At 30.7% G+C, this 21,648-nt stretch overlaps 1 protein-coding gene across 1 annotated transcript; it reads right to left on the reverse strand.

Moving 5' to 3' along the window:
* Positions 1 to 559: 559 nt before the first annotated feature.
* Positions 560 to 20,123, reverse strand: LOC121114046 (plexin domain-containing protein 1). Its single transcript, XM_040707878.2, has 4 exons — positions 19,676 to 20,123; positions 2,543 to 2,829; positions 1,666 to 1,984; positions 560 to 1,596 (listed from the first exon to the last, which is right to left on the reverse strand). The coding sequence occupies exons 1-4, from the start codon at positions 19,790 to 19,792 to the stop codon at positions 1,072 to 1,074; spliced, it is 1,248 nt and encodes a 415-aa protein (XP_040563812.1). The 5' UTR covers positions 19,793 to 20,123; the 3' UTR covers positions 560 to 1,071.
* Positions 20,124 to 21,648: the final 1,525 nt, after the last annotated feature.

Raw genomic sequence — 21,648 nt, forward strand, 5'->3', positions numbered from 1 at the left:
CCTGCATTGACCATATTAGGAACCGCCCCTGTGTATATAATATAATATATAAAATAATGATAACAATCCTGTGCTTTTTTTAGCTTTTCCGTTTTTTTGGGAGCCAGCAAACTGAGAAGCAAACTTTCCTTTCCTCAGTTGTTATCATTATTATTTAATTTATGAGAAGTAAACTTCCTTTTCTATTACATTCAATATGTTTAAAACCTGCATTTAACCTTAAGATTTCGTTGCAGAGTAATAATTGTAAGTCTTTTTTTGGACTCTGAGTAAATTGAGGACCAACAACGGAGTAATTCTTTTCTTCTCTCCCTCCCCCTTGTCACAGCTGATTGTAAATGATACAATGAAACGTCATGACAGCTAAGCTGCTCTCCTCCAAAACATTCTCAAATTGTGAGGGTTAACATTTTTTTAACTTGCCAAAATGCTCCCAATTGGTATCATGGATATAAAAATTATATCAGGAATTTTCCTAATTCTTGATTTTTGTTCAAGATTGTTTGTATGTTGATGTACCACAGATATATTTAAATAAATAATTTTCATTAACCTAAAATAAATATATATGTATATTGTATATATATATATTTTAAATTTTCAATAGAGTATGATCGTAATATAATCATAATTTTTAAAGCAATATTCATAAACATTTGTATGATATATAAATTATTATAAAATGTAGATTGAGTAACAATTATGATTATGAATTTTAATTGAAAACAATTCCATTGTAATAAAAAAGGTTGTAGTAAATAGAGTATTTGAATCGTAATTTCACACATAGAAAACGATCTGACTATGAATCATATTATATATGTATGGCTTAGGGAATGCAAATAAAAATGATGATATGAGTTTGATGATAAATGTCTTACACCAACACATGCATCCAGGTGAATTTCGCTTTGCTTTCAATGCATGTATGTATGTATGATTTTGATGTGTTCCTTGGAAGAAGAGACACTTGATCATTGAATGAATCTGAAACGTTGTTGAACATATTATGTGCAAGGTGAGTAAGGAATGGAAATGATGAATAACTAATTAAATAATTCCAGGAATCCATTAAAAAGAAATTGTAACACTCCTTTCGTTATTGTTATTTTCGATAGTCTTGGACTCTTTCTCAATGATTTCATTAGGCATGCTCTTCTCTTCCTTGTTCAACCCACCCTTTTCATTATCAAATCTCTTGTATTTCTGTTGCAATGTATATGATACACGAGCCGCGATCCCTCCTGGATGTCCTAATCCATAGAGATACACAAAGCCAAGACCTAGTGTCAAGAGTAACAGAACACACACGACAGATATGATGACTGACATAGTGATAGCTCCAGTTGTAAGAGGAGATGCTTTAGGTATCTCAGTAAGTGAGACGTTCTTTGGAGCATTTTCATTGGGAACGGAGGTTCTCCATTCAATATGCTGAGGATCGATAATGCATTTATCTACACTACTTATGTTATTAGCAGCGCATTCGTTCAAGTCCCAATGCTCTCTTAAACGATCCGCTCCATCGGAGCAACGGGATACTTTATCACACCAAACACAATTAAAAGGTGAATTCTCTTTAAATTTGCTACATTCCTGGAATTTAAAAATATGATTATCATTTCTAGAAAAGGAGGCACTTTTTATCTTCGAAAATATCTTTACCTCACAGGACTTTTGTTGGATGCAAGTGGGTTTTGCAGTGAATACGACAACCGTTTTAGAGTGAATGTCTGTGTTATCAACATTAACTGTATGATAAACATGGAGCTCGTTGTTCCCCACAAGGAAAGCATCGGATATTCCTGCCACAGGCTCATCATCATAGAGAGCATCAGCAGTTAAAAGATCAGGTATTTTTGAGTAGACAAAAACTATGTCTCCATTGTCGAAGAGCGTCACTTGGAATGTGAATTTTCCTCCTAAAGGATGTTTATAAGGCTCTGCGACAGTCACGTCTCTCCATTCAATCGTCAAAGAGCGTCTGAAATGAAGGGTTAAATAGGGGATTAGAAATACAATATTGGTCCATATACATTTAGATGGTTATTCACGAGTCATTTTTGTGGGGTCAAAGGCGAGTTGCAAGTCTCTTCACTTTAAATCAGCAGAGTCGAGTTTGAAATCGCAGCTCAATGAGGTTTTCGAGGGCACAAGTCCTAAGTTCATCATAAATATCAAAATGGTGCTTAAATAATCATTATAATTGTAGATTTAAAAAAATATGGTTCTCAAACCTCTGAGTCATATTCAAGTCTGAATCTTAAAACTTCAAATTGTCACTCTTTTATCTATCAATCCGAGTCACAAGTTCTTTTTCATCCATTTTAAATAACAAAATTGCTCTTAAATAATATCAAATAAAATATATTTGTTATTCTCAAACATCTGGGTCTTATTAATGCCTAAAACTTTTAACTTAGAAACCGAGTCGAGTCGTGAGTCTTTTATCTTAGAGTCAGTGGAGTTGGGTTTAAAGTCTCAGTTTAATTAAAATTAGGTATGACTTGAGCCCAAGCAATACTCTCTGTAATTCACCTACCCAGTTGAAAAATAATTGACAGTAGCATTATCCGATTCACTTGGATCTAATTTGACACGAAGAGGTGCAACGTATTGAGTTTTGTACATGAGATTGTGAAGCCGAGGAGCAAAACTTAGAAAACCATGGGTTGTTATGTAAAAAGTTTTCATTAAATGACCATAGAAAGGAAATTCGAAATCCGGCATGACAGCCTCAGCAGCTTGACTATGTGAAGATAAAAATTCGTGAACGTAGGCATTTTCCATGTCCACCTTGTAGTGATCGTACATTCCTTCAGTATTATCCTGAAAAAGTATTAATAGATATTAATACAATTATATTATCAGAGATTACAAGTTTACTCTGTTCGTTTGAAATTGGTTCAAATAAAGTTATGAATTAAAAGTATCAATAATTTTTCCACAAAGAGATTACACATTTTACCAATATATATATATATACTGATATATGCTTAATTAGCTTGTAATACAGTTAACTACCCAATACAGATGTTTATTTATACAGCAGGAGTGTTACCAAATATTAGTCAAAAGGATATTGATGATCATCTGAATTTGAGGAGTGTCAAAAAAGAACACAGAATGGTCACAGTGATTTAATGATTTAAAAGACAATCCTTAAAATGTGCAAATATCCTCTTCAATACAAACCATATTTAATATGCATTACCAAAATCCTTTAAATATCTCAGGGACTCTTAAACACACATTATGTAATTGAACAAATTATAATCCCAAACTTCAAAGAGGGATACTATTTATGTTGTTAAGTAATTATAACGACATAGGTAATTATATTTGAGTTAGGAATAACTTCCCTATTATGTATCAAAATCAATCATCCATCATAACAATGGGGGTATCAAAGCAATTACTTATATATTAAATAGGTAGACTTTGATTTTTAACTCCTTCCTTTAAAATAGATCCTTCAAAAATTTTCTCAATTATCATATAAATAAATACATTGAAATTTGCAAGGTTGACTGATTTGATTCCCATGAAAAACTTCCAGGCATTTCCTCTCCCTTTCAAGCTTCAACTTGTATAGGGAAGGAGTGACATAAATTACATAATAAATAGATTAATTGAACAAGATTTTAACTTTTTTGTACTCAATTGTACAAATACAAATTGATTCACAATAAAAGGACTCCAGATCCGGACTCTAACTGTTATTTATGAGGAAGAATCGATAAAAGAAGAAAATCAAAAAAATGATTTATATCCGTATTTTTGTCTTATTTACTTTTTGAAAAAACAAATAAAAAAAACCATTCTACTTAATTAAGTAGATTGATTTTATAAAGCACGAAGCATATGATAAACAGGAGTCCATAACTAATTATTAACACATATTTTACTAATTTAATGAGCGGTCTAGTCCAAAACTTAACCATAAATGTGACGTATCTATATTTAATATTTATTGGGATATTTTGTTAAAAATTCATCCTTAATTATACCTAATTTTATGCTTGCACATCACATATACCTATTCTTAATTGCTGTATAGTGTACATAAATACAATATATGTATATCATGAGGACGGCATTGACAAAAGAGCAAACTTTTTCAAAAGGCTGTCTGATCCTCTTGTAGAACTGTATCCTACTTGGCCTTAGGAATTGAGAGTTTCTTTTGTAAAAACTAGGAAAATAATCAGAAATAAGTACCTAAATCAAAAATTTAAACTCAAACATGCAAGTCTGAATTTGAGAAGATTGAAAAAAAATGGGCAATTTACAAATTAGTAATTACAAATATATTTAGGTTATGAATAGTACAAGAAAATGATTTTAATGAGTGAAGGATTGTGTTTAAATATGATTGATTTAGTATATTTATTTGAAAAATTACGTTTTGCCCTATTTTTCATTAAAAACAACTTTTAATTTTACATAATTTTAGTACTGTAATCATCGGAGGGTAAAAATTTACACTAATAGTATTGTCTGATAAAAAAACAAAATACCATATCATGTATGTATTAATACAATTTTTTTATCGAATTTCATCCTAAATTGGCTCCTCTGTGACGTCATCAAATACACTGTAAAATTTTAAACGAAATCTCTTATAGACACACCTTATATACCTTGGGTCAGTGTACAGACACTCAAAAGGAAATGGGGGACAAAATGGTTGAAATGAAAAGAAAACAAAAACTAAATATATGAATTATGTTCAGTATTCACGTAACCTCGATCAAAAAATATAGAATAAAAATACCTTTCTATTTTTGTTTTAAAATAACCTTTATAATTTTTTTAAAGCATACTTATGATTCAAATACTATGAACTAGTATGGTTTTAATTAATAGCCTATGTTTTTGCTTTATTCTAAAGAAAAATACCTATTCCTGTCAGAAACGTTGACCATTACTAAGCTATATTAATCATGAATCTTAGTCAAATGACGCGATAAGAATGAACTGCGTTTTTAGCTCGATGGGCAATACAAGGATATAAAGAGAGGAAGAACAAAAATTGACAGGTGACAGCAAAATACAGAGTAAACATTATTATTTTTATAAATATTTTATCTATAATAAATCTTGCAGCCATTATTAATCTTATTTTATAGGTTTGCTTCTACCCATTAGTTTTAATAATCCATTTTCGTCTCAAATAATGTGTTTTTTTATATCAATGTTTTAATTTAATGGGTTTCTTCCAAAATTTTATAAATAATTTGTTTATGTTTATATCATATCCACACATATATCGACTACTGCTACAATTGGGCATTGATTGTACCCGTTCAGAGCAACATAAGTAAATATTTCATTAAACACAAAGTATTTTCAATTTATGTTTTTGTTTTTTTTGACACATTATCTATTAATCTCAGAGTCGTCCAGAAACACGCTTTAGGCCAAAATTAGTGATTAAATAAAATATTAAATAGCCTCAAAAATGTCCCAACAAATCTCTTATGGTAGGTTTTGATCTGATCAACGTTGATGTGAATACATCGATTTATATAAATATATCAACCTCAAATAACTTGCAATCACATCAATATGTCTTATTAACTAGACATTATACATACATAAGAGCAGATACTCTTTTAGAAATAAAAAAATCAATTATTTACTCTTCAAATGAGTTATTTTTGCAAATTAGATATTTGCTGCTAAAAAGTTTAACAACTGAAGGTTGAAAAGTAATTAAATTTCAAACAGAACTCTTAAAAAGGGGCACTTTTTGACCTTCTCAGAATTATATAATCCCACTTAATTAAAGATGTGAAAATAATCGAAATCCTCGTAAGCATACATTTATTAATCATTCCTCCCTATTTTGAAATTCAAATGTATTAATGTAAGTAAAAAAGTATAAAATGGATGTACACCAGATTGCACTTCAACAAATAATTAGCCTTTAGGCTCAGACATACAGGTAAAACTGTCAATTAGGACCTCTATGCAAACCAACAACAATATAAATTACTGAAAGCAGTTGACTCAACAAGTCATATGCAAATCTGTAGCTTCTTTAGTCTTGCAGATTCCGAAATACCATACCGGATAAAAAACTTTTGATATTCAGTTACTTTGAAGCGTGTGGATGGAACTAATTGCAGGCGGCAACCAATTATCACTCATTTGAATTTATCGATCTATTGCACATCACGACAGTCCCTACAGGTTACCGGTCTTTTATGCTAACATCATAACATCTGAAATGACGTAGTTATTAACTAAGTCATTTCAGCGAATGAAGTTGTATCATTACCACTTAGAAAAAGACAAGATAACTAAAGTTTGTAATAGGAGATGTGTGGCTAGATCCTGCTATTATTCGTTCTAGCAATTTATTATTATTTTTTTCGTTGTGATATCCTAGCTAAGAGTGAAGATACTCAAATAAATACGGATACTATATTTTGTTTGTGATTGAAGCATAAATATATACAGATAGTATTTTGATAGCCTACAAAACATGAAGATATATAACAGAAGATAAGATACTCAGCTGAATAGAAGTGTGAGTGATGATGGGAAAGTGAGACGCATCTGTTGAAATATGAGTCCCGGATTCATTAGCACCCTCAAATTGTGTTACATTTATATCTATTAAATCTTACAATTATAATCAATATAAATATCATTTATCAATCCAATGTTACTCTTGAAAAAAGTCCGCTTCTTTCGTATCAATCTTATATATTTATCAAATAGACTCATTAAAATTGGGAGGGCATGATCTACATATGTGTACAAATAAGGAAGTATGATAATGGAGGATAATGAGGATTTTAAAGCCTCCTTCTATATACACATACAATGCTTTCAATGTAATTTGTATCATGACATTCTCTCACAAATGAATGTAAATAATAGTTTTGTATTAATTTATGTTGGTAATTCGCGTTAATTGTTTTCGTTCAATGTTATTTTTGACTTTTGAATAGACATAGTTTGAGAATCATGTTTATTCGACAAAATGATTCTTTGAAGGACTTTTTGGGATTTTATGAAAGCGAATAATCCAAACATCTGTCTAATAATATGCAAATTCAATTCCGTATTGTTGCTTTTTTGAATGTACAAATACTCTATTCACGGATCTCTAATTGAATATCACATGTCAAATTGATTGTTGAATATTATCTATGTAAATATACAGAGGCATCATTGTTTCTTTTCCTTCTTCCTCAATTAGCATCTAATCACTCTTTAACAGGACGTTACCTCATCAAAGCTACAAAGCGTGTGTGCATTTAGGAGCGAACATGTATACAGGGTGCACTCTATATAAAGCTCCCTGATGTATATAGTGTACATATTTTTGATTTAAGAAGTTACAATCTAGGGGTATTAACGAAATATTGCAGGAGTGTGCACATATACAAAGATACCTGTTTCTGGGCTTTTTTATTGTTCTCCTAACTATATCATAATGTTAAAATTTGAATAAAATTTAACCGCTGTTATATAAAAATGAATTAACACTCGCAGTCATTTTGTATGAGACTAGAGACTGAAGTAATTATAAGTAAAAACATTATATTATTATTTTTTCTCTAACCCTTATTAATCTTTGTTTCGTTCTGGAGAAGAGACGACTACTAATTGATATAAGTATTGAGTAGCTAATTGTGATTGTAACACTAAAGTTACCTTGAGGAGTTATCTTCTATATTAATCAGGCAAGATTTGTCTTTTAGCCGACACTTAATTTATCTGTGCAATGCTGGATACTACTGGTAGTACTGAATGTACTGAGCTGGGGTATTTTAATACCTGATATTTTTTTTTTGTTTTTTAGAGGGATCTGATAAAAAAAAGTGCAAATGTAATAAGCATTATATCTTATTTCATAGTTGTGGATAATAAGTTGGCTGAGTAATTTGTTATTGGGGATTCCGTAAAGACCTTAAAAATGTATACTATACAGTACCTGAGAATAATTCAAAAAGTATGGAGAAAAATCTTCCTAGCTTACTTTTGTATTGATGTGTGTCAAATGTTTTAAAAGAGAAGACTCTTAGTGCAGAGTCATTTTCATTTATAAGAGGCTCCTAATAGGGGGGATTTATTATAATTCATAATACATAAACTGCTCAAGCTTTACTTATTTACAATTACGTAATGGACACAAGACCTCCGGATTACTCAATATTATATGTATTACTGTACCAGGGGCGTCTGCAGGATTTTTGATATTCTATTCACAAAAAGTTTAATTTTATGGGGAAGAAAAATCAAAAATATATGTATAGCTATTCACAGGAAAATAATTTTTTTGGAAAAATAAAATAAAATATCAGGGCAGAGGAGGTCAAGGGTGTGTTTCCTACAAAACATCCGGTCCAAACAATGGTCCTGGGGGTCGTGGTATACAACGGCAAGAAGATACCTCCCTTCTTTTTTAAGGTTGGTGAGAAAATCGGCCAGGAGGCCTACTACAAGGTTCTGAGGTTCACCATTCTGCCAAGGCTCAAGGCCACCTACCCATAGGAAAACTATGTGAGGACCCAAGATGGTGCTCCCTCTCACACATCGGTCAAATCCCAGAAGTTCTGTGCCGACAACATACCTGATTTTTGCCCAAGGACATATGACCATCCTCTTCGCCGGATTTGAACCTATTCGACTTTGCTGTGTGGGGCACTTTGGAGATGGAGACTAACCAGACATCTCCCCCGAACGTGTCCGAGAAGTTCATCATCGACTCCTGCAAGGCTTTCCACTGCCGTGGGGAGGCTGTGATTGCTACGGAGGATGGTCATATTCACAAAGGTCGTGTTTCAAAGTTTTGTACAAAAAAATTTGAAAATTATTTTTCAAAAAATAAAATTATTGGCATTTTTCTATAATCAGTCATTCAGTCCCCGTTTTGCTTCCAACCCCTGTACATAATACAAACTAGTAGTTAGGCAAATAAATCTATCATAACTATTCCTATTCCTTTCCTAAGGTACTGACAATATATAATTGTCATATTATATATCCATAATTTTTTAAATGAATTGCATATACGTATATAAAGAGAAGTGATATGTAAAGAAAAACTATGTATAACGATTAAAATAGAAAAACGGTTTATGTGAGTGCTCTTTCTTCTTTTTGTTCATTATTTAATTATTCGTGTGTGAGAATTCTCACCTATCTTTGGTATAAATTGATTAAAAATGCAAAATAAAATATATTTAAATAAAATTATAATACTTTCCTTGTACGAATGTTATTTAAAATGTAGAAGATTATCTTCTTTATAACCGTAATTCCTATTAAAAACTTCAACAATTGAATTCACGTATTTAGTAACTACGTCACTTCAGATGTTGAAGTTTCCATAAAACACCGATAAGGACCGGTTTTAGTACTGACAAATATTATTAGGACTGTACTAAATAAGACTGCAGCCTTTTTAGCACGATCCAACACTTGATATTACATAGGATTTGAATTTATATATTTATTTTCTAGCAATAAAGGGTCTTCCTTCAAATTATCCATTCAATATTGCATATACTAATAATTAATGACTATTCCTTAAGTAATCTTTAACAGTTGGCAACAAAAAATACAGATATTTTCCCATAATTGTTCATTTCCCTTTATAAAGTCGAGGTTGAGAGTGGATAATAGTCGTACATAGTATTAACTCAGGCGTTATCAAATCATATGCTACATGTCTTTTCATTTCCTTTATATCCATATCATTCCATGTCTATATGTATTTCAAACGCAGAGGTCAATTAAGTGGTTATCTTTGACCTTTAAAATGTATCCAAGGACAAACTATATATAAAAGGCGATACCTCAAAAATTTAAATTACGCTTTGTAGTCAGCTGTCCATGTTTCTGTTTTTTCCTCTAATCAATGTTCTGTACGTTGCTTAGTTGACTTTCAATGTGTTCTTATTGTTAAGCTGTGAACAATTCCTAATAATCATTGAATAGTAACTCCATGGTCTTTAGCTAACTAATGAATAATATTGGGACTTTTTTCTATTTCTTTTCTGAAGAAAGGTTGCGAGATACAATTAAAGTAATGGCGTAATATATCTAGAAATGTATTGTACATCCCATGTTAACATGTAAAAGATATAAGCAAAAAACAAGGAGTTTTTCAAATATATATTCAGATATAGTTGGCCTGAATACTATACAATATTGAAGAGAATATAATTAAATAATTATAATTAATTTATTTTCGTGTTCTTGACCTTATAATACTTATATCCACAGTGTAATTAGTGAATATTAGAGAAAAATAAAACTAGAAACGTTTACACAATAAGGAATCAAAATATACGAAGTATAAAATTCATATATGTATAAAAACGTATACACAAGGTAAAATATAAATAAGTGTGTCGATAAGAAACTTGCAACGCAGTCTGGTTGATGTTAGCTGACAAGTTCAGTATTGCTAACTACTGATAAGTGTTAAATCATATTATTCCAAGAATTATGTCTTCTTCTAGGGATATATTTTAGTACCGTAATCGTCGGAGGGTAAAAATTTACACTAATAGTATATTTTGATGAAAAAATAAAATACTATATTATGTATTAATACAATTTGTTTTATCCAATTTCCTCCTAAATTTGCTCCTATGTGACGTCATCAAAATAGACAGTAAATAAAAGAAAAAAAATCTCTGATCGACACACCTTATATACAGATCACAGTGTTACCCTGCTAACACAAAAATATCCGGTGTACTTAGTTGTCAACGCTCGATTTTTCTGCTCCTTTTCTCCCAATCAGTGATCTGAACACTAATTAGTTGAATTAAATTTAGCTCCATTTAAGCTTTGAGTACTTCTTAACAATGATTGAGTAATAGTTCCATAGTTGGGAAGGATGTTCTAACTGATTTTGTGTCTTTTTTTCTGCTTCTTTTCGGAATAAAGGTTGCATGATACAATAAATGTAACGACTCGTGGTAACTGAAAAGGTGTGACCGGTAATTTTGTCTTTTACCTCATTTTGTGCCTTTTTATGTTTTTATATTATCGGTTAGAAATTACAGTTGTATCTCGATCAGATCAAATTGAAAAATAATTAATAAATAGCAATAAAGAAGGAATCGTCTACTACTGTTTATAGTTTATAAAGACGAATGAGTAAGGAATTGCAGATCTGAGATGATGAGTTTATCCCTATTCTTTAAGTTGAAGCCCCTTTTTTCGAGGAACCATTATTTCCAGCAATACTATGAATATCTAAATGCAAAAAAAAATAAAAACATTTAGAGGGACTTAGACTCAAAACGCACTTGAAGGTGTGTTTCCATATCTAGTATAATACGTGTACACTATGGTGTCCCATAAAAATGAAAGTAATTTAAAAAAATGCATAACCCCTATATTTATTTATTTTTATATTTGATCTTAGCTACATAGGTACATATAATTTTTTTTCCTCTATAGTGCAAGGATACCGGGTGACGACTTGAGTTTAAAATTGCAACATGATTTGAGCGTAGGGGGGGGATGGGTACATCAGATACTTTAGTGCAAATGACATAAAAAGTGATACACATTAGTATTATTTAATTAAGTATACTTTTAGTAAATGAATGTAAATTTATGGTGTAAAAATTTTCTTTGTCTAATCCGAATCATATCTGAATAATTGGACAAAACGTGGAAAGTGTCAACTGTTCATGACTCTCTTACACTATTATAAAGAAATGTATAATGTCAATTTTTAGTGGAGCTACGGGGAAAGTAGAACTGTGCGCTATTACCTAGTGGAATTTTCCCTATTACCCGTATCCTTTTTTGGTGGAGTCTTAAAGGAAGAGGTCAATTTCTTTCAGGCAAAAGAGCAGAGATACAATGGGAAAAGGAAAGCCTATTTGCCCTATCACCTGATTGGCAATTTAATTTTCTAACAAAATAAAAAAGTGGATAGAAAAATTAACTTAAGATCTTTTTGAGACAAAATAGTAGCGAAAGTCCTTATATTACTGGTCCGAGTCGAATCTTAAGACTTTGCTCAAGAATCCAGGTCAATTAATGTTCCATAGTCCCGTTAAAGTCATCAGAAAGTAAAAAATACTGGAAAAAAGTACTTCAAGTTATATCCAGTGAAATAATTGAATTGACTTTCGAGTACAAGTCTAATTTTGAGTTTTTAATCGTGTGATCAAGTCAAGTCAAAAGTTTTTAAAATATAAAATATATACTCGAGTACAAGTCCCCCAATAGTTTGATGTGTACAGTATTAAAAAAAAATATCAAGACTTTATAGAATGAGCAAAAATGGATGCTAAAGAAAGGAGTATATTTCGTTTTCTTCAAATTAATACATATTTTATATGCCTCGACAACCATTTAAATAACAATATCTCTATTTTCAAAAGAATTATTGTTGGAGAGTTGAAGATTATTATATGAATAATTCTTACAGATACGGTATCTATTCATAAAACCGTTCCTTACACTGAGGCGTCCACAGGATTATATTTAGGGGTAGGGGGACTTGTTTTTTGGATTTTTTCTTTAAAAAAATCCAAAAATCAAAAGCTATTAACAAAAAAATTAAATTTTTGGGGAAAAAATTTCAAAAATCCTAAATATTCACAAAAAATGATGTTTTTTAAGAAAAATTAAAAATTCCATTGCTATTCAAATATTCTTTTTGTAATTTAAAAAAAAAAAATGTAAGCTATTAACAAAACATGTTAAATTTTCTGGGAAAAAAACCTACAGACACAGCTACAGACCCTCCAGCCACTCCCAGACGACATCTTTGTACATGTGGAAACTCCCTTTTACTGTAGTCGGACTTGTTCATGAATTAAACTACTGAAAATTTAAAAATTTAAAAAAAATCATAATTAATATGATAATAATTATAATTATATTATAATTTAATGATAATTATTATTTTCTCTCCTTTCAAAGATTTTACAATCTTTTTTTTAATGGAAATTGATGAATTTTTGGAAATTATCATCACGTCATTGTTATCATTACGATACCTTTATTGTATCTCCAAACCTTTCCTCCAAAAAGAAACTGAAAAAGGGACTAATATCAGTAGATAGTTCTAATTCTTGTTCAACTAATCAGTGTTCAGAACACTGATTAGGCTAGAAGAAGCAGAAACATCGCCAACTGTCAACGAAATACAGGGTAAATTTTTTGTCTTAGTAAGGTTACACCGTGTTACTCGTATATACTGTGTTCTTAGAAATAATGTGTACTTTCTCAAACACAAAGTTAAGCATTCAAATTTGAATCCGACTAGAAGCTTAAGACAAATGTACAAACACTTTTTTTTTCTTCAAACTATTATTATTAAAGGCTAATTGATCTTTGAATATGACTCAATTTAGATATCCATGATGACTGAATCAGAGCTTTGAATTACTCGTACTCACGACTGGTACTTGACTCGTACATTAAACGGCCATTTTAGATTGAAAGTGAAAAGACTTGCAACTCAACTTGGATTTTGAATCCAAAGATTTGAGACTTGATTCGGACTCATCAAAATTAATCATGAACACCTTGTTCTAAATAATTTTATTAAAGTGTTTAAGGACAGAAGTCATAAATGTTATTTTTTTTTTTTTTTTTTTTGTATTTTTTAATAAAAGACTTGAACTATGAAAGGTTGACGTACCGAAGGGATTTCAGTCAATTTTAAAATAGCCCATACACCTTCCTAGTTGCTTCTAATCATTCACTCATCATTTTTAATTTTTTTAAATAAATTATTTCCACACATCTTCCGCTTTTTGGTTAGACAATCGATAATTATTTTATTACAATTATATCCAGGAACAAGTATGTATGATCAATTGTGGTCTATGTATTTTGATGCAAGTTGCCGTTTAAGGAGGAAACAATGCCTTACAATGATAGTGACAATGCCCCTGTTCCACATGTCCCTATATTTTTAAAGAAATAATCATTATGAATATACATATAAAAAATTAGATATAGACATGAAAATGTGACGTCAGCATACATTTAAATAGAATACTCCATTTTGGAATAGCAGCGTTCATGGATGGGGATTCAAAATACAAAATATATACACAGACTTGTTTTGTAAGAAATATGGGGGGGAGCAGGAAATGGATTTATATTGATCTCTAAGCATGTATTTTAGGATGAGCTTTACTGTAAGAGACATGATATAAGAGTAACTATTTACACATGTTTGACACATCTCATGAACTTCTCAGCCTCCTCTTAATTCTTCTCGTTTAAATGTTCCCTTTTTATAGATATGTATAAAAAAGACAGCTGTCGATTTTCCTTTTTTTTCGCTCCTAATTACAATGGCTTAAACATTGAATAGATTAATTCTAAGTAGCTTTTGTTAACCGGTGAACAATTCTGAAGAATAATTTATTAAATAATCAAGAAGACACCCTTTTTGAAATAAACAAAAATAATAAGTATTTTTTCTCCAACTGTTTTCATCTAGTGATAACTCATTTAAAACACCTGTATTTATGAATTCAAAAGGGCATAAATACATTTTCGCTTGCGCGAAGGTATCTTCTTAGCATGTCAAAACTTAACATTGCTACGAGTTTTGAGATTAAGTTCGATACATAATTTTTCATTAGGGGCTGTCTTAAATATTTTTAAGACTTTGTTTTTTAAGACCAAGCTGAAAGGATATTTATCTCAAGACCAAAATTTACGTGCATACAAAAATGGTTTTTTCCCCCTCCGATTTCTTTTCTAACAATAGAATGACATAAGACAGGATCAAGGGTGATTTATTGTTAGATTAAATTTGATTACGAGACCAATTTAAATCAAATTTAGACTGAATGAATCTATAGTACAACGGTCTCAGACACTTGTCCAGGATTTCCAGACCGAACCCTTAACATTAAGGGATATCATGGTTTCTTGTCTAATTTCCCCTTTTAGTTTAAAAGTCAAGGTTGAGAGTAAAGAAAAAACGGATCTTGAAATGGATCCGAAGAAACCCGAGTATGGTATAAATAAATTTGTATTATCCGAAAAGATTAGATAACCAAGCTTGTTCCGTATGCCCGAACTTTTACGATCATAAAACAGATCCAAGGGATTTTCCAGATCTAAAAAATACTTTGGGTATTGCTTAATACTTCATCTTAATTTTTTTTAAATTGCGTAATTATTTCACCCAGCGTTACCTCATGCACATATACGGTTGTCGGAGCTTATTCTTCTTTTCCTACTATAAGTATTCTTAACATTGATTGGTCGGATACAAATTAGTTCATACTAAGCTGGGAACAGTTATCAACTATTTTTTAAATATTCATTCCATAGTTGGAAGAATGGGCTCACTACCAGATTGGCCTCGTTTCAGGAGAGGTTGCAAGATACAATATGGGTAATGACGTGTTTAATGTCAATATAACAAGAATTATAATAATTTTGCTTTAATAACATTGAGTTATTTATTGTTTCGGCATCAGGTATCAGTAAAAATGAAGCCTTCATTCTGATTATATTTTATTTAAGGCCAAACTTTGGGTAAAATGCTAATAAAATTCTTATCAAGTATCTGGTTAATTTTGGTTTCGGATGTGGATCTGAAACATGGGGTTCTTAAGTCTAAAGATCCGAACCGACCCGGATCCTACCAACTTTGTGATACACAATAATGGTAACGACGTATAAATATGATGTACTTTGTATAGTGTACTATAAATAGGTTGATTTTCAAACATACTGTAGAGTGTAAACAAAGAACTCCTCCTCATCTCGTACTATCGGTATTCTGATCATATATCGTGTCTATTACCTCATTAAAATACAAGAATAAGTAGAGAAACAGGAGAATTTATTTGTTTAAGGTGCATTATATTAAAAAAAAATTCTTAAGGAAATGCCTCCTCATATGGAGGGAGCAAATGATGACTCAAAAGGTGAACATGTGAATTTTAACTCAATATGTTCTATATGTTGCTTAGCCATGTATAAATATGTACAAATGACGCCTACAGGTATACATATTTCAACCATTTAGTAAAGGTGTTTGTATATGTGAAAAAAACTTACATTTTATGCGTAAAGTAATGCAAATCCTGACCTTCAAACTATGTAGCAAACGATTTCTAATCCTACATATATTTTTATTTACTTACAAATCTTCAATATATATGTATTATTTGATGAAGTTGTTCACATTACAATATATTTTTTAAACATTTATGTACAATTTAAGAAATTACTCAATCAGGCATATTAAGAAAATTCATCACGTGACTGAACATTTGTTACATACAACCTGAGTTAAGTCAAGCAAATGTTTGAAGTATTATATTTAATTACATAAAGGAGTGATTTAGTATTGTGTCAACTCGAACAATTATAGACTCAACTCGATGATTTTCTGACCCGACTCAAATCCTGAGTCAATTTAACAATATGAAAAAACCCGAGTCCACTTAATATTCTATTGAATTGGATTGATTTGCATCAACAAACATCATCAAATGTTTTGAGTTTTGTGGCGTAGATGTATATAAAGGTTTTTGAACAAATTGCATTATCTCACAGTTACTAAAAAATAATAGTTTATCAGTGCTCAGAAACTTAAAAAAACATGTTCGAAGTAGTAAATGGACAGAGAACTATCAAGTCGTTACCTTTATTGTGGCACGCAACCTTCCCCCGAAAATATGCAGATATAGACCTAAAATCAGTTGGTAGTTTGCCAATTATTCCCAACTACGGAAAATTATCCAATAGTTGCAGGGAATTGTTTGCAGCTTACAAGGAGCTTATTATATTTCAAACAATCAAAGTTCAGAGCATTGATTACATGAGCAAAGGAGCAGAAATATCGAAAGCTGAAAACAAATACACTGTATATTTTTGTGTTAGCAAAGTAAAACCGTGTCATCTGCAGATGGTTAATTTTACAATATTATTAGAACACAGTTAATAATATTGGAAAATTAAGTTAGAGGAAACAAAGCAGATTTATTAAGTAAATGTATCTCTTTCACTTTCTGGTGACGTCATTGGGCGCATATGTTAGGGTAAATATAATACACAAAAATGTTATCACTTAATTTTTTTTCATTGATTTCCTATCTATTAACACTATATTAATGTTTTCCAATTATTCTACATCGTTATATTCCTGTACTTGACGATACTCAATGACACCATCCACTTTGATAGTAAATTTTCATTGAGAACTAGTGTTGGATCGGTCTAAAAAATCTAAAAAGAATACAGTCCTATCAGTCGTGACTTTATAAAATTTGTCACTCCTATGACAGATCCTTATCGGTCTTTTATGGTAACTACAACAGCTGAAATGACGAAAGTAATGACCATATCCTTTCATCTTCTCAACATTACTTATTTCAAGAGATAAGATACCTTAAGTTTAAATTTGGAGATGTGTGGCTAGAGCTTATTATTATACGTTACAGCTATCATGTCTTATTTTCTTTGTTTTTATATTATTCAATCCTATCTATGAATGAAGAATAGCTATAAAGGTATCTAATACCCTAGGCCTGAAGGATGAATAGTAAAAAAGATTAAATCAAATCAAATAAAAAAACTGAAAGAGGAAAAAAGACTGATTAGGCAATAAGTCCTAGGACGATTCAACATTAGTGCGAACTGAAAACCCATCCTGAATAACCTTGTTACAATAACATTGAAATTTTATCTCCTTTTTTTAATTTTTCGACTCGGTTCAACTCGACTCAACACTAGTTTGACGCCATAGTCGTTGTAGTCTTTTGATAAAGCGTTCAGGGTTTCCTACACTTAATAATCCTACATTATATTATTTAGCATGGTGTTTTTGTTTTTTCTCTGCTTTTGTATAAATGCAATGGAATCATGATGAAATTATATCTTTATCATCTTTGTCATAGTATTTGTATATATCCAAAATATATGTATGTTGTATCATTAAAACCTTGATCACTTTTGCATCGAGTCAGGAAGTTTTTTCAAGGTATTTTCTCAGAGTACAAGACATTGTCCCCTCACGCCTTCATCATCATCATTGTAAAAAAAAAATCACAAATCAGATGACTTATATGTATGGCTTATTTGATTTCGTAAAAATGTTATCCTTTTTCTATATAAGTATTAAATAAATAGACTTGATTTTTAGTTCAATAAATCTTGAATTGAAACGACAATCACGCGTTAACTTTATTGTAAATTGCAACCCTTCTTTTGTAAAAAAACGGGGGGAGGGAAGTCACAAAATCAGTTGGTATAAGTTAGCCCATTCTTCCTAACTATGGAAGTATTATGTATTTAATAATGATTATCAAGAACCAAACAACGTCCATAACAATATTAATCGGAAATCATCATCAGCTGACAAAGAAAAACAGAGTACAATTTTATATTAGTGAAGTACGATCACAGCACGTGCAAGAGACAACAAAAAGGATTTCCTGGATTCAAAAAATCCATATTATCATCAATAGCTGAACTTTGATCGCATAGAGTAAAAAAAAATCAGGACGTATCCTTATTTTGCATTATATCAATGGGGTATGGAAATATTAGTAAGTGGTAATATATTGTTAAGGATCTCCCATATATATATATATATATACACTTATACACTTTGTTCTCAATTTTTGGGGCGGATACTCTAATATTTGAGCTCCAGATTTTCAGTGGTACCACTGAATATACACTCAGAGCTCTAAAATTTTGAATTTTGGTCTGCGTGATACTTTACATCAAATTACGGGATATCATTCAATCGGGCTCTCAAATTTTATAATAAATAAGTTTTGACAATATATGAAATATTATTAACTTAATACATAAATAACATTTAATGACACTTTTTACTTGTTTTGAAGCCTTTATGGGCCTAGGATTTGAAATATTGTGTTTTTAAATCAGCAATTTTCAGCTTTGTCGATTGATGGTAAAGTGCAAATGTGTTATAAACAATGTGTGACGTAAGAGTGTGAAATTAATTATAAATAGGTGATTCTCTCGCCAATTGTGTCAAACTTATAAGTTTTGTGAACGATTATGTAGAATCCCGCCCCCAAGATGGCTTTATGGTATGTCTTTGAATAGTTGTATATTATTTATCCAGTTAAATATGTAAATGCAACGTCATGGAGCCCCAAGGTTTTCTTTTAATACATGTAAAAGTCTTAAGCCACTCTGAATAATGTCTGTGGAATCAGTATGGTTTGAAGGATCATGAAAAATAAGTATATTTATTAACGAAATGAAACCAGGAAGGAGTTGAAAAAACACTCCCCTTAAATTTAAAGTATTAATATATTGTATTTTTAATTAATATTTATTGGAATGATTACTCTTGATTACTCACAAAGGCTATTATTACCTATATCACAAGATAACAATATACAATTAACATTTATATATTAGAGAGATGAATATTAGCATATGTGTATAATCAAATATCACCTCTTTCTGATTATAGATGCAAATTATTTTTATATTTATTCTATGTAGTAGCTTGTAGCTACATATATAATCGTAAATTAGAGACGCAGTAACCCGGACTTTTAGCAACAAAGGTACCTATGTTGTACATTGTACAACTAGTAGTTCTGGGTGTGGTAAGTTTGGTATACTTATGGTTTATATAACCGAAACATTTTAGGAGGGGAAACAAAAAGGATACTACATATTTTTTTAAAAAGGGACTTACTTGAAAAATATTCATGTCATAGAAGAGATGATCCTCATAGATTGTTCGATGGCCCGTTGCTTGGACCCAACCCGTCAAAATACAGAGTACACATGATAAAACAGTCAGATATGCCATGGTTTCCTTGACCTTAGACTTTTTGGGGAAGGAGTTAAGAGTGTTTGTATAGAGTTCTCACAAAACGAATTTAAAATGGACGTATTCTACAAATGTCTTCCAAAAACAGGAGCACTTAATTCATATTAACAGGAGTAAGGTTTATATTAATATTTATAATATCACAGAATTTTTTAGTATATTTTTTTATACGCACATGGAGTCAACTTCAGTCAGATACTAATAAATAGAAAATAATATTGTTAAAATTGTTGCTGTAATAAAAAGGATTTGAGATTTAATTCTAAATGAATAGTCTCAGTCACTCGTCATACACTCACTTTATCATTCTAATAGCAAAAGAAGAAGAAGACGACGAGTACTCGTTTATTTTAGAGTACCATCCTAGTTGTAGTAGTGACTAGTGGCGAACTCCGAACGCACAATCATGTTCATCATCTTCTCTTATCCTTGAAAATAGGGGGGGGGGGAGGTGGAACTTGGGAAAAACTAACAATCTAAAGAAGTTCTTCCGCATTGCCTTTGTAATAGACATTGTTGTTGTCGAGCTCCATGGACCATGGTAGCTATGGTATCCCATCCAGACGGTCTACTTATATATATTATAAACATATATCTAAATTTTTAAACAATAATGATATTTGTCATGGTGCCAGGTGTCCGTTGTTACTAAAAATTAATAAATGCGAGTCCGTAGGTTTCATAAAATTAACTATATTTGTATTAGTCATTTATGGATTTGAAATAATTTTATTGTTTTTAATCAGGGTTTATTTGGGCAATGGTACATATTAGTATTACACATCAAAGATAACTAAAGTAAAGGACACAAGGAAAAGAGTGGATACTAAGTAGAAGAAGAGCATGTTTTTTTTCTTCTCTTTGATGATTGGCTTAAAATTGTCAGCTACCATAAGGTATATTTTAAAGGTCTTGAAGGCAATTTATGTACTAAATTGTGGCTTAATTAATTATTTAATATAATTAGCCAATAGATATTATTGGTAATATATTTTTCATAATGGTAACGTGTAATGCCAGTGTATTGTAATAAAAGATCAACTTCGAGTAAAGAGTCTCCAGACTTATTGCCCATGAAAATATTTTAATTTCCCAAAAGACATCAATCGAAGAAAGTTGTGGATCAATGCCATCAAAGACTATTTTATTAATATGTGAGGGATGTAATAATTAAATTAATGGGTTGTTTTAAAAGGATGTCACCGGGCTCCATATTTTTTTATGGATACTTAAATTATTTGCTTTAGGCTCATTTTGAAGAATGAATGTTTCTGTGAAAGTCTTCAGAAGGACAGTGGCGTTTGGTACATAATGCAATTCCTACTTTATTTGAACATTCTAAAATAAAAACAAAGAAAGGTCCCGTTTAACCGTAACAAAAAAATGTGGAAGTATGCATGAGATAGTCCAACACATGTCTTGATTATTGGCCACATTTAATTATAATTAATTATTTAAACTTATTTCCTAAAAATATTATTTAAGTTTAAAGTGTGAAATTTGTTTAACTATTTAATATTTAAAAAGTAAATTCGGCCTGTTGGCGACGTGATGTTGAAAGTGACCAAGTTTGCAAAGGCCTTTGTTTACAAATTTTGTTATTATTGAAAGCAAAAATATTGAAGTATTTCCAAAGCAACATCTCGAGTCCACGTTTTGCTGCACAGGCCTGTATAATAAAGATTAAAACGATAACTTCTATTTTGTGAACAGCGTTTATCTATTCCCTTTCCAAGACTACTTAATCAATTGTAAAAAATAACAAAAATGTTCAAATTAGTTCTACTCAAAATGGCATCATACTGATCATATTTTTTTATATAAATTATATATTA

The sequence above is a fragment of the Lepeophtheirus salmonis genome, chromosome 3 (assembly GCF_016086655.4).
Source record: "Lepeophtheirus salmonis chromosome 3, UVic_Lsal_1.4, whole genome shotgun sequence".
Lineage (NCBI taxonomy): Eukaryota > Metazoa > Arthropoda > Copepoda > Siphonostomatoida > Caligidae > Lepeophtheirus > Lepeophtheirus salmonis.

What these genes read in the sequence shown, in the direction of transcription:
- LOC121114046 (XM_040707878.2), bottom strand. Translation starts at nt 19,792, where the DNA reads ATGGCATATCTGACTGTTTTATCATGTGTACTCTGTATTTTGACGGGT. An exon ending in ATGACATGAATATTTTTCAA is followed by an intron (nt 2,830 to 19,675) that starts GTAAGTCCCTTT and finishes ATACTTTTTCAG; the next exon opens with GATAATACTGAAGGAATGTA. An exon ending in GTCAATTATTTTTCAACTGG is followed by an intron (nt 1,985 to 2,542) that starts GTAGGTGAATTA and finishes CCTTCATTTCAG; the next exon opens with ACGCTCTTTGACGATTGAAT.